Source organism: Gadus chalcogrammus, chromosome 18 (assembly GCF_026213295.1).
Source record: "Gadus chalcogrammus isolate NIFS_2021 chromosome 18, NIFS_Gcha_1.0, whole genome shotgun sequence".
Lineage (NCBI taxonomy): Eukaryota > Metazoa > Chordata > Actinopteri > Gadiformes > Gadidae > Gadus > Gadus chalcogrammus.
The window spans coordinates 3597206-3611066 of NC_079429.1; the positions used below are offsets into that span (position 1 = coordinate 3597206).

At 50.7% G+C, this 13861-nt stretch overlaps 1 protein-coding gene across 1 annotated transcript; it reads right to left on the bottom strand.

Moving 5' to 3' along the window:
* Positions 1 to 38: 38 nt before the first annotated feature.
* LOC130371026 (ATP-dependent RNA helicase DHX8) lies at positions 39 to 12817 on the bottom strand. The gene is made up of 22 exons (XM_056576634.1): positions 12637 to 12817; positions 12130 to 12215; positions 11960 to 12032; positions 11692 to 11783; positions 11368 to 11474; positions 10462 to 10926; positions 10022 to 10166; positions 9600 to 9806; positions 9067 to 9154; positions 8865 to 8962; positions 8491 to 8638; positions 8018 to 8199; positions 6793 to 7173; positions 6349 to 6559; positions 5638 to 5819; positions 4739 to 4879; positions 4213 to 4368; positions 3799 to 3936; positions 3362 to 3490; positions 1704 to 1900; positions 1152 to 1331; positions 39 to 873 (listed from the first exon to the last, which is right to left on the bottom strand). Exons 1-22 carry the CDS (start codon positions 12797 to 12799, stop codon positions 654 to 656), a joined length of 3789 nt encoding a protein of 1262 aa, XP_056432609.1. The 5' UTR covers positions 12800 to 12817; the 3' UTR covers positions 39 to 653.
* Between the last annotated feature and the right edge of the window lie 1044 nt (positions 12818 to 13861).

Below are 13861 nucleotides of genomic sequence, written 5' to 3' on the forward strand. Positions count from 1 at the left end.
TTAAGATGATATGGTAATTCATGTACAAAAGATGAGGAACAATATGTTTATTAAAAAATTGTTTTAATGAGAAATATTTAAAATAATTCACATGGGTGTAGCAGGCAATGGAGATGTTATGATGTACTTTTTGTCCTATTCTTAATGAATAATACCAGATCCCAAAAATAATTCAAGTTCGGAATCCATTCCCTACCAATGATGTGATCGGACTAGAATATACAGTTAACCAACCAGTTCGGCAATCAACATTAATATGTCAACGTTTCCTCAACCCTAAAGCCTTTGTCTTAGAATAACAGCATGGTTGCTGGTTCAACAGCATGTCACAGTAATGCGAAAGCATCAACGGTTACATTTATGTTTAGTGTACTTTCATTTTCTTCAGACAAATTTAGGAATGAAGAACACAACGTTGACACATTGCACCACGGTGGTTAATCTTGGGTGACCGACTATAAAGACTAGATCACGGTGTTCAGAGTAAGTCTCGGGGGCTGAAGACCGGAACCAAGGACCCTGGCCGACCTGACCCACAAAGCCTTTCCAAAAAGAGTCCTTTTGAGATCATAACGGTCTACAAAACAATGGGTGCCCCTGTTTGACTCCTCAGACCTCCTGAATTCCTGGAGATCTTCCAGGCATTGGGCTCCTCAGCGCCTTCTGAAGGCCCGGGAAATCCTCCAGGCGTTGGGCTCCTCGTAGCGATTGTAGAGAGGCTCCAGGCGCTGCTGCTTCTTCTGCTTGCTGAGGCGCGTGGGGTCCGACACCTTGAAGAAGGCGGGGGAGAACTCCACCAGCCAGCGCGGGTCGATGGTGGTCACCTCCCTCATGTACTCCTTGGTGGTGAGCACCAGCTCGTGATACACCACCCTGCGAGGAGGAACCAGCAGAAACACACTTAAAACATCCATTTCTCTCTTTTGATGTTTCCCATGGCGAAGAAGAAGAGCTCATACAAAGTAATTTGTATTTGTCTAGCTCTAGGACCTCACTGGACAACTTAGGAGGGAAACCTCTCCAAACCCAGGGTACGAACATGGGAGAACCAAACGGGTTTCTACGTAACGCTTGGTTCTGGCCACCGGAGGACCAAAGCGTTCCTACGCAAAGTTTGAAAGCGAGCGGCGCGGTAGGAAGGCGATACGTACCACTCTGGTTGTCGGTTGAACAAGGCACTGGAGGGGTGGATGTAGACCACCTGCTGGTCGATGAGGGTCCGGTAGCCCTCCTGGGGGTCCTTCTTGGCGGCGTTCCTGAAGAAGCCACTGCAGATTGCCTTCTGCACGCGCACCGTGGCCTTCCCACAGGAGACCACGTCCAGCTTGTGCCTGACGAAGACAAGTTGCCGTGACGACGGACATTAGGAGAGACCAATTAGTCCTGAGGCATTAGCCCCATTACGCACATATCCAAGGACAACACGGCCCGGGATACATAAAACCTTTATAAACACCAGTCCCAGCGTGATTTATGATCTAAGAACTGCAGCGTAGGAACACTTCATCTTCCTCTGTACTCCATACTACTGCAGACGGGGAATAACAACTTGCCAAGTGCAATTTAAAACGCATCTGTCCAAGAGTTTGGAACACATAGGCAGGGAGTGATGAGGAAGGCAGGAAGAGAGGGAGGGGGGGGGGGGTTTAGGTTGCAGCGGTGGCTTGAGGATGCAGGGGGATGAGGATGGGGGGAGCTTGTACCTGTCCATGATCCCCAGCATCTGCTTGCGGATGTCCTGGCCGCGGCGCAGCGAGCGCGCCTGGATGAAGTTCTCGTAGCACCAGGGGTTGGAGAACTTGTTGTTCTTCCAGGAGTTGTAGACGGCCAGCAGCGTGAGGTGGTCCCCCTCCGGCTGGTGGAACTTGGCCTTCTTCTGGTCCGCCAGGGCCTGCTTGTCCTGTGATACACATCGAGAGTAATATATGATGAAGCATAGGGATGGGAATTGATAAGAATTTTACGATTCAGATTCTGCTTAACGACCCGATTCCTTATCGATTCTCATTGGGTGAGAAAATAAGTACAAATGTGTTTGTTTGTATTAAATCTCTTTAATATCTGATCAGAAGTGCGTTTAGTATTAGGAAATTGTACATTTCCAAATCAATTGGTCTAGACAAAATAATATATGTTTGGCTTTTTAAGCCCAAATGCCATCATTATGTGCCATAAAACTAAAAACAAACTGAAAACAGTCAAGTAGGAGCTTGTGCCTTTTGGAATACAAACAGTGCTCATTTGCATTCAACTTGTATCTAAAATTCTACTGACATAAACAAAATGAAGTATTGATTAGACAGAGATTTATTAGATGGGCCTACCTAATAAACCGTTGGAACACACAAGACCGGAAACCATAGCAACGCCGGTAAAAAAAACCCGAGAAGCACAATCCCTATGAGAGCTCCCCGCGCTAAGGCCATCCGGAGGCGCACAGAGCTGTTGGCCGTGATATTATACATACAATTATATTATATACTATTATATATATAGAGCTCCGGGAGTCGCAAACGGCAACAATCACTTTCTCCATGCTGCAGTTCACCCCGGACTGCACTGCGCTGAGTTTGACGGTTGAACGCTGATTGGCTGTTACGTAACACATGTTACTCAGTTGTCACGCTGTGGAACGCTGATTGCCTGTCATCACGCGAAATTCGTGTCAAGGTTGAAATATTTCAACTCCAGCTAATTTGTCGCGGCACAAATCCTCGTGAACGCGCTCGCCTGTGCACGGCGAAAGTGTGGCGCGACAAATCAAAACTTGTCGCCGGTTTTCTCTCGTGAAAAAATTCCCCCGATACGCGTCTCTACGTTCACCTTTTATGGGATCTTGTCGCCCCGTCGCGTTTGGTGTGAACGCACAATGCGCCTCTTCCTCGGCGGCGCCATGTTTGCTGCGTTCTGAACCAAAACAAAGCAGCGTGTGTGTGACGTCATTTGCCGCGACCGGAACCGATAAGCGGAATCGTTAAGCAGGCTTGCTAATGATTCCAAGGAATCGGTTGACTCGGCACCGGTTCTCAACAAGAACCGGTTCTCGATTCCCATCCCTAATGAAGCATCGGTCTTCCAGCGCTCAGCCACCCTCGACTCTCAACCCTAGAGACCCAAACCACACGTTCTTTCAACGAGAAAACCGTAAGAGTGGCACGTTTCAAAACCGGCTCCTCATGCATCCTTCTCTGCCGAATGTACTGTATTGAATAGTGTATTGTGATTGTGTATGTACTACACTCTTCGTGTAGTTATGTCGGTGTCTTGTAATCCTGTGTGGGATGGGCCACTTGTGTGGCATGACATGAAAATAAACTTCATCATATCAAATGAGAGCAGGATGCATTGTGGGTAGGCCCACCTTGGGTCTGTAGAAGACGTTCTGGACGGACAGCATGGAGACGATGGTGAGCATCTCCTCACTGCAGCCGAGGTGGACGGACATGATGAGCATCTTACAAAGCATGGGCTCTAGAGGGAATTCAGCCATCTGGAGGAGAGGGCAGGAGGACGAGAAACAAGAAAGTTGTATTAGTCACATCCCCATAACACAACATCAGATTAATTTGTGTAATAGTAATAATAACAGCAATTGCGGAGGTGTATAGAAGTAAATAACGGTCTATAAACTCTCACTGCAGCCTCTACCACTATGAGTGAAGTGAAGGCTTCTTAATGGAGCAGCTCAGAATGGATGATCCATTCTTTAAATGACTTGGTATACAAGCCTTGGTGTCATGGAAACTGGGGAGCATCCAGTACCTCCAGCGTGCGTCAGGGTGTGATGGGGTAACTCACCCTTCGGCCCAGCCTGGTGAGCAGGCCCTCATCGTCCAGGGCCCCCAGGGTGTAGAGCTGCTCCATGGCTGTGATCAGGGTCTCCATGGGCGGGGCGTCCATGAAGTCGAAGGACAGCAGGTCGTTGATGCCCATGGCCTGAGGAAGGGACAGGAAGATTCTTATGGTGAAGACACAGGAGACGGAACTCTTTCTTTACTCCATGTCGGTCCATGGTCATGAAGAACAATCATGAAAGCTTGATGTTTTTCTTGATGCTCAGAAGTACACTTAACCTTTTTCATGATGACCGTAAACCAAATAAAACTCCATCTCGGTGTTCATAAAATCTTCTAACCTTGTTGCAATTGTGTCATGTTTGTATTATATTGGTTCGTTAGGTTTTCTTAACCATAAGGAGGGCTGGGGGCTGACCTTGAGGGACAGCACAGTGCTGGCCAAGTTAGTTCTTTGGATCTCAGGAACGTTGGTGGTCAACATCTCGTCTCTGTAGGCCCTCTCAGTGTACAGTCTGTAGGTCTTTCCTGGACCCGTCCTGCCGGCCCGACCAGCTCGCTGTTTAGCCTGAGCCTGAGGAACAACCAAACTACATCAGACACAGGAATGCGGAGCAACACAGACTAATGCCAAGTAATGACGAGTCATGCAGAGTAATGGCGATTGACGCAGAGTGATGGAGAGTGATGCAGACTAGTGGAGAGTGATGGAGAGTAAGGGAGACTGATGCAGAGTGAGGGAGAGTGATACAGAGTAGTGGATAGTGACGCAGAGTATTGGAGAGTAACGGAGTGATGCAAATAATAGAGAGTGGTGCAGAGTAATGGAGAGAGATGCAGAGTAATGGAGTGTCAATCTCTTGCTAATCAATGCTCAAATAGTGATAACCCTTCTCTTCCCGTCTCAGATGTCTTGTATGAAGATGTGATCGGGGATCTGGTACCTGTGAGATGGGCGTGACCACCAGCTGGTCGATTCCCGTCTTGGAGTTATAAACCTTCTGCTTGACGAAGCCCGGGTCCACCACGTAGTAGATCCCGTCGATCGTGAGGGACGTCTCTGCGATGTTGGTGGCGATGACCACCTGGGGAGGACAGGAAACAAGCATGAAGGTTGAGTTCCTCCTCATGGGGGGTTAACACGGTCTGACCAGGTCATGAGAAGGTTCAGTTCCTCCTCCTGGGGGGTTAACACGGTCTGACCAGGTCATGAGAAGGTTCAGTTCCTCCGCCTGGGGGGTTAACACGGTCTGACCAGGTCATGTGAAGGTTCAGTTCCTCCTCAAGGGGGGTTAACACGGTCTGACCAGGTCATGAGAAGGTTCAGTTCCTCCTCCTGGGGGGTTAACACGGTCTGACCAGGTCATGAGAAGGTTCAGTTCCTCCTCCTGGGGGGTTAACACGGTCTGACCAGGTCATGAGAAGGTTCAGTTCCTCCTCCTGGAGGGTTAACACGGTCTGACCAGGTCATGAGAAGGTTGAGTTCATCCTCCTGGGGGGTTAACACGGTCTGACCAGGTCATGAGAAGGTTCAGAGCCTCCTCCTGGGGGGTTAACACGGTCTGACCAGGTCATGGGAAGGTTCAGTTCATCCTCCTGGGGGGTTAACACGGTCTGACCAGGTCATGAGAAGGTTCAGTTCCTCCTCCTGGGGGGTTAACACGGTCTGACCAGGTCATGTGAAGGTTCAGTTCCTCCTCCTGGGGGGTTAACACGGACTGACCAGGTCATGAGAAGGTTCAGTTCCTCCTCCTGGGGGGTTAACACAGTCTGACCAGGTCATGAGAAGGTTCAGTTCCTCCTCAAGGGGGATGCACACCAAGTCCTGAAAGGCAGCGTGTACCTTTCTGCTGCCCGGGGGCGCCGGGTCGAAGATGCGGGTCTGCATCTCGCTGGGCAGGGCCGAGTACACGGGCAGGATGATGAGCTCCGGGACGTCCGGCCCCAGGGACTTCATCCTCTCGTACAGGATCTCACACGCCGTGTCGATCTCCTCCTGACCCGTGAGGAACACCAGGACGTCCCCTGGCGAGAGGAGGAGGAGGAGATGAAGACAGCAGCTCACACCATGTTTTAGGATTGAATCGGCCTATTCCACCACGAGGTGAACTACACCCACATTCCCCAGAGAGGGGCCTGGTTTACCGACTAGACTACCCCAGCTTGTAGGCTGCACCACCCATCATACACTTGGGTGGACAGGCCCACTTGTGATGTCACTAACGGCTAGCATTCCAAACAGCTAATAAACATCCCACCTGGTAGTAAAATAGGGGCAATTTCATACTATGAGGTGTTAATATTCCAGAAAACAAACTCATAAAAGACATTTCCTTGAATAACCCTTGGTAGCCTTCATCTAACCCAAGACCTGGAGCGCAGAGGAAATGGGTCTCAACTGGGTCTCGGTGAGGAGGAGACCCTTTAATAACCCTAACCTAACCCAGAGCTGCAGTGTTGAGGACCTGGCCTCATCTGGGGGCTCTGTGAGGTGGAGAACCTTTAATACCCCTAACCTAACCCAGACCTGGAGCCTTTAGGACCTTGGACTCACCTGGGGGCTCTGTGAGGTGGATCTGCATGACGGTGATGAGGCTTGCGTCCAGGTAGTCCGTCTCGGGCTCCTTGCAGTACAGGACCTCCACGGGGTACGTTCTCCCGGGGATGGTGAAGATGGGAGCTTCGTAGAAATACTGGGAGAACTTGACAGCGTCCAGCGTGGCCGATGTCACAATGAGCTTCATGTCCGTGCGTTTCTGCACCGTCTGGGGGGGGGGGGGCATGTTATGAGTGAACGACGTCGGGATGACATGTCGATATTTTGCATGGCAATATTGTTTTTCGAAACACGGACAACATGAATCATATTTTTGTTACGATAATGCATTAGTATCAATCTTTAATCCAAATTCTAATTTGCAGATTCTAACTCTGGTCCTGAACCACGAAAGGGCCCCCAGAGGTTGGCCCGTCCAGGACCCTGACCCCCTAGTCCTACCTTTTTGAGCAGGCCGAACAGCACGTCTGTGTGGATGGTCCTCTCGTGGGCCTCGTCCAACATGATGATGGCGTACTGGCCCAGCTCTGAGTCGATCAGACACTCTCTCAGCAGCATACCGTCCGTCATGTACTTGATGACCGTCTCTGGGCTGGTGCAGTCCTCGAAACGGATGGTGTAGCCCACCTCCTGGCCCAGACAGCAACCGTACTCCTCAGACACCCTCTTGGCCACGGACATGGCGGCCACTCGACGGGGCTGGGTGCAGCCGATCTTGCCCCGGGTGGTGTAACCCGCCTCCGCCAGGTACTGGGTGATCTGGGTGGTCTTCCCGGACCCCGTCTCCCCGATCACAATCAGGATCTGGTTGTCGTGGACGGCCTACAAATACCAGAGTAGTGGTTAAACAACGTTTACGTTTCATGTGGACAAAAGAGGTTGTTTATCAATGAAGAATATAATGACCACCACGTAATACGGGTTCCCCAGCCCAACCGTGTGTGGGTGAAAGACAGCCATACACATGTACTGTGATTGGTCTACATGTCGTTCCTCTCAGCAGTGCTGCTCGTCTCCCAGCAGAGGGCTGCGCTCCACAGCTGTTGCCCTCCCACACTCTCCCCCTGAGAGGCCAATAAATATCTATTCCACATTTAATACATAAACCGGACATTTATTGGTTGCAAGTTGCTTATTTTTCCTCCCCCGACAGTCGCAAAAAACATTTACGATAGTTGCAGATTAAATTCAAGACTTTCCAATGCCTTTTAAGGCTTTAAATTGTCATTATTTAATTGAAGGCCATTGAATTCTTTCAATACCAGCGTGGGGACACTGGCTGAATATTGTAAGGGGATCGTATTAAGGCCTTTTTATAAAATGGAAAGAGCAAAATTCTACAGTTGTCGCTTCTTTCATCACAGGAGAAATTAAAGGAGAATTGGCTGCAAAACATCCAGATCGATATAAAACCTAGGAAACATCAGCAACAGAACAACCGAAAAGCTCATTTTGTACAGTAGATCATCTCGAACTTCCCTCGTCTTTCCCCTCTAGACCCCCATCAACCCATCACCCCCTATCCAGCTGAGATGGACTAGCCGTCTGACTGCTGAAACTTCAATCACCAAGTTGAGGAACAGAACCATATGGTCCACTACACCGTGGGCTCCTTGCTGGACCACAAGGCGTATGCGAGCCCTGCTCCACCTCCCGCTCCACCCACCTGGATGAGCTGCTCCTTCAGCTTGTAGATGGGCAGGCTCTCCCTCTGCTCCAGGATGGACATGGCGGTCTTCTTTCCGTAGGACGCCTTGTTGCCCCCGAAGGCGTGCTTCTTCCACTCCGGGATGTCGTTGGGCATCATGCCGATGCCACGCATGTTGGCCGCGATCTGCCGTCCGTCCACTGAACACATGGGGGGGGGGGGGGGAACCATGACAACAGGCCTCTCTTCTTAGGTAGTGCTACAGACAGAACTTAAGGGAATTTACTCAAGGATAAGATAAGGTCAGCTGAGGAGACACTGAACATTCAGGGAAATCCATCAGTGTGTATCACTGGGACTGTACCATCTCGACCACCAGGGAGGAGACTGTACCATCTAGACCGGGAGGAGGGGGGGGTTTTCCCCATCTATACCGCCAGGGAGGGGAGGAGGGGGCTGTACCATCTGGACAACCAGGGAGGGGAGCGTACCATCTGGCAGCGGGTCCACCCAGTGCTTGTTGAGTCCCATGGGGATGGAGTCCATCTCGGCCTCGCGTGCGGCCTGCTTCAGCTCCCGCCTCTCCTTGGCCAGGGCGCTCTGCATCATGGCCGCCTGGGAGAGCGAGCCATCCGGATTCTGGAGGACGGGACGAGAGGGATGATCAGCTGTAGCTGGCCCAGGGTCAGCCATTTACATGGACTTACAGAAGGAAGACCGCCGTACTATAGCTATTTTTAAATGTATGCAAAAATATGATAAAAGTGAGGGCGTTCACTGAGCTTGACCGTGGCCTGTATGCCTCGCGTCTGGCAGCGACAGCACTTCCTCCTCGGAGGTTTATATGCTAAACGGCGAGCCTCACCTTGACGATCTTCACGGGGCTCATGTCCATGCTCTGCTTGGTGTGACCCCGCAGGAACGGGGGCTCCTCCTCCACCAGCTCGATCTCCAAGTCCTCATCTGGGGAGCGGATAAGGAAGACCCTTTAGTCGCCGCTGCCGCCCAAACATGTGAGGGGGAATAAGCCAACAAGGTTCTAAAATGCACTTGGGATGAGCCCTCACCTTCTTCATCATCGACCTTTGGAAGGATTCCCGTCTCGTCGTCGAAGTCTGGGAACTCTTCCTTTGAGAGGACGTTGGCCGCGATCATCTGAGGACGAAGCAGCGACCGGTTAGCTCCTCAACCCTCAACACAGGACTCAGGTGAAGACCCCAACCAACCCCTCCACCCACGACCCGGGGGAGACCAACAGGGGAAACTGCTTATCCGTCATGAGGGTAAATGTCTGCTAGGTCAGATCTACTTTGGGTCTTTCCATCTCCAATTTAAACATTAACTACGAAAAATGCAAAAACCCGCGAGCATGAAGACTTTCTATGCGAAACAGAGTATAGATGTAATATAGAATAGAGATTTTTAATTATTCCTTATCCATCAAGCCTTTCTAACACGATACTTCAAACTGAGTACAAATAAGTTGGTGGAAACACGGCTCATGAAATTGGCAACAACCAGACTGAAGAGGGGATATTGATGGAAACGAGACTAGGCACCGCAGTGAGACAGGACGGAGGGCGACGGCGGTGGGGCCCACCTGCTTGATCTCCCACTTCTCGGGGTCCGAGATCTTGGTGAGCCTCTTGCGCTCCAGGGTGTCGTCCTGCTCCATCTCCGGGACGTGGCCCAGGTTCAGGTTGGCGGGCCGGTCGGGGTTCCTCATGGTGATCTCCTCCCCGCCGTCGGGGCCCACGTTCCTCCTCCTGTTGGGGTTCAGGTCCTCCCCGGTCTCCTGGTCTACGTCCTGGGGAGGGGAAACCCGGAAAAAGAAAGTTCACACGAGAGGAAAATAAAGCAATTTCTTGTTTTTCTTGTTGTTGATAGAACCACTAAGAGTAGCGGTGAGAGCGGGAGTATCGCTACCATGTAAACCAATGCTACTGTAAGGATTCAAATCCAGAGAGCCAAATCATGAATTAAAATCCTTTTCCCCATTTGAGCGCGGGGCCGCGGTCGTACCTTCATGCTGAGGCTGGTCTTGGAGCCGGTGAAGGACAGCACCTTGATCTTCACCCGCTGCCCCTTGGTGACCACGTCCGCCACGTTGGCCACACGCCCCTCCCGGCGGAGCTCCGAGATGTGGACCAGACCCTCCCAGCGCTTCCTGAGGAACACACAGTCAAGAGATATCGGGGTTACTTTAGACCAGTGGTTCTCAATTGGGGGTACGCGTACCCCTAGTGGTACTTGGAGCACTAGAAAACGTCAATAAAAATACAAAAAAGGTAACAATATTTTTTTTACACGCTGGACAAATTTCATTCCTGAAAGCTAGACGATAGAAAAGACTACCCCGTACACAAAGTATGTTTGTGTATTTCAGCAGCACGGGGCCCCATAAAGGACCCTGCCCCCCCCTAAAAGACTCCGTTCCCCCAGGCCCGTCGGGCCCCACTGACCTCAGCCCCTCCAGCTGGACGAAGCAGCCGAACTGCATGATGCTGGTGATCTTCCCGTTGTAGATGTCCCCCACCGAGGGCTCCTCTGGGGGCGGGCGGTCCACGTGCTTGTCCTTCCAGTCCGCCTCTTTCTCCGGCTCCTTCTCCCTGCGGGGGCTGGGCGACCGCTCGGCCCAGCGGGAAGACCGCTCCCGCCCCTTCCCGCGGTCCTTGTCGTCGCGGCCCCGGGTCCTGTCCCTGTCGTCTCGGGACCTGTCCCTGGTGTCTCTGGACCTGTCCCTGGTGTCTCTGGACCTGTCCCTGGTGTCTCGGGACCTGTCCCTGGTGTCTCGGTCTCGCTCTCTGTGGCGATCTCCGTCCCGGGAGCCAGACCTGGAGCGGTGCCTCCTCCTGCGGTCCCGGTCCCGGTTGCGGTCCCTGTCCCGCTCTCGGCTTCTGCTGCGACTCCTGTGCCTCTTGTCCGACCTGCGGGTTACCGCGGCAACGGAAACAACGGCATTAGCAATAAACAAAAAGCAACGGTCTTCATTGCAAAGCCATCGCAATCATATCAATTTTTTTTGTAATCCTATTGTGCATTATTGTGATTCATATTTTTTATTTTAAAGTTCTTGGCTGTCCTGTACTTTAGGAGGTAAATGGACTGGTATTGATACAATTCTTTTCTAACCAGCGGCCACTCAAAGCCCTTTATAATATTGCCGAACTTTCACCCGGTCATGCACACCTTCACACAAAGACGGCCGAGTCAGCCAAGCAAGACAGCAGCCAGCTCGTCGGGAGCAGTTAGGGTGAGGTGTCTGGCTCCGTGACACCTCGATTGCCGGCTCCAATAAGAGGAGCCGGGGATCGAACTAGCAACCTTCTGGTTACCAGCTAACCTGCTCTACACGCCGCAGTGCCTACCTGCTGCGGCTGCTCTTGGAGTCCGAGGTGCTGACGCTCGGCATGAACATCTCCAGCTCCTTCATGGCATCAGCGGCCACTTTCACATCGTCCTCGTCTACGACCTTCTGAGGGAGTCAGACGTAAACAATACGTCAGTTTTCACACTTAGAGGACTCCCCCATGTGAGACTTACCCGTAGTGTAAGTGATGGGGTTAGACCCTGGTTAAAAAACCTGCCAGCATATCAGGCTCTATTGATTCAGCATCATCATATTCAGTCATATTAAGTCTACAATTAATTTAAGCAATACTGGAACAAACAAAAGGACGACGGTCACTTGCCTTCGGAGAAGGCTCGTTGGCTCTACAGAGCGCAGGAAACAGCTCCTTCAACTTCTCCTTCTGGTTCCTCTCCTTGGCCGGAGGCTCATAGCCTGACGTAGAGAAAACAGCCATTAGATCACGATTACCGGCTGTATTTTCCTCAGGTCTAGACTCGGGCATGAGGAACCACCTGGACATGTTTATGTTAGGAAGGTGGTTCATGTCAGTAGAAATGTGTGCTCACAGAAACAAAAGTGGGAACAAATATATCATAAAATGGTCTCACCTTTGCCTGCAGACTCCTTGGAGGCGGGTCGCATGGTCTGGATGAGACGGAGTAAGTTGCCAACAAGCGAATCCTGGAAACAAATTCAAGTTCAAGCATCGGTTCCTGGACTGAACATTTCTCCTTCTCCTATGACGTGTTGTTCATCAATAGCCCTGAACCTCACGTACCGTGAACTCAGCTCCATTCTTCAGTAGGAGGGCCTTGAACCCGTCGAAGGAGGGATCCTTCTCAGCAAGACTGATGACAAACTCGGCTGGAAACAAAAACAGACACAACTCGTTACTCTTCAACTCATAGAGACCAAAGCAGACACAACCAGAGACAGAGCAAGACCGAACACAAACCACGAAAACAGACCCGAGACAAGTGAAACACCTGAACTGAATAGAGATTCAGTAGAACTCATGACTGATCCAGATTCAGTAGAACTTATGACTGTGGAACTTTTGACGGATCCAGGAACAGTAGCACTGTTAGCTCGGAGGCTAGCTGACACAAAGCAGAGACTCACGGGACATTACAACGGAGATATAGTATGAAACACCTGGACTGAATCTGGAACAGTCATAAGTTCTACATCTCATGGAGGAGTTAGCGGCTACATGTGAGCGGCTACATAAGTAGCACCGTTAGCTTAATGCTAGCCGAGCCAAAGTACCACGGGAGCGCCTTACCGAGGTCCTTGTCACTGATCCCCAGATGGTTGTCCAGCTCCGTGCAGACCTTTGACACCAGAGAGAGGTACTCCAGCTGCTTCAGCTCGTCCACCCCACCTTCGGCCATCCTCTCCTCCTCCGCAATGTTTTTGTTCTGCTGGCGCTTCGACACAGCAGACATATTGTGAACGCACTTCCGCTTCCGGTGTCACGGTCAGAGCCGAGCCCACGTGGTGAGGGACGTGTGTGTGTGTGTGTGTGTGTGTGTGTGTGTGTGTGTGTGTGTGTGTGTGTGTGTGTGTGTGTGTGTGTGTGTGTGTGTGTGTGTGTGTGTGTGTGTGTGTGTGTGTGTGTGTGTGTGTGTGTGTGTGTGTGTGTGTGTGTGTGTGTGTGTGTGTGTGTGTGTGTGTGTGTGTGTGTGTGTGTGTGTGTGTGTGTGTGTGTGTGTGTGTGTGTGTGTGTGTGTGTGTGTGTGTGTGTGTGTGTGTGTGTGTGTGTGTGACGTTGGGCCGCAGGGTGGCGCTAATGGTAAAATAATGAAATGATTATCAATTCGCTAATTATCATGGCTTATTTATAGTTAAATAATTGTAGTCTGTGTTTATTTTATTCTAGATGGACAGAAATGTTTTCTAACAAATTAGATTCACCATTCATTAGAGCAATACACATGCACACACACTCACACTAATACACACACACACACACACACACACACACACACACACACACACACACACACACACACACACACACACACACACACACACACACACACACACACACACACACACACACACACACTTTTGTGCGCGCCTCCCTTTATCCCATTATAAACAAACACAACCAACCCTTTGACCTTCACTGCATCAACATTGGGAAGGACATGATAGATCTTCCTCATAAATTTGTATTTTTTACAACTTAATTTCCAATATTTCTTATTGAGACCCATGAATAAAAGGAGATCACTGCCAAACGGTTATCAATAATTTAAATAAATAAACATATTCAGAAGTTATGCCTTGCTGCAGTGGGCCTTCAGATATTAATTGATCCTTCATTGAGTCTCCTGGTGAGTCCAGCCCTTCCTTACAGTCCCCTGTCGGTCTGGGAGTCCGTTTAATGCATCAGAGCTCTTTCTCCAGCTCACCTGTTAGACAGTTGGGCCGTGAACAAAGCACGACCATAAAGCCTTAATGTTGGCCCCGGAGTTCCCCTCAGACGTCCATCTGTCCGCTCA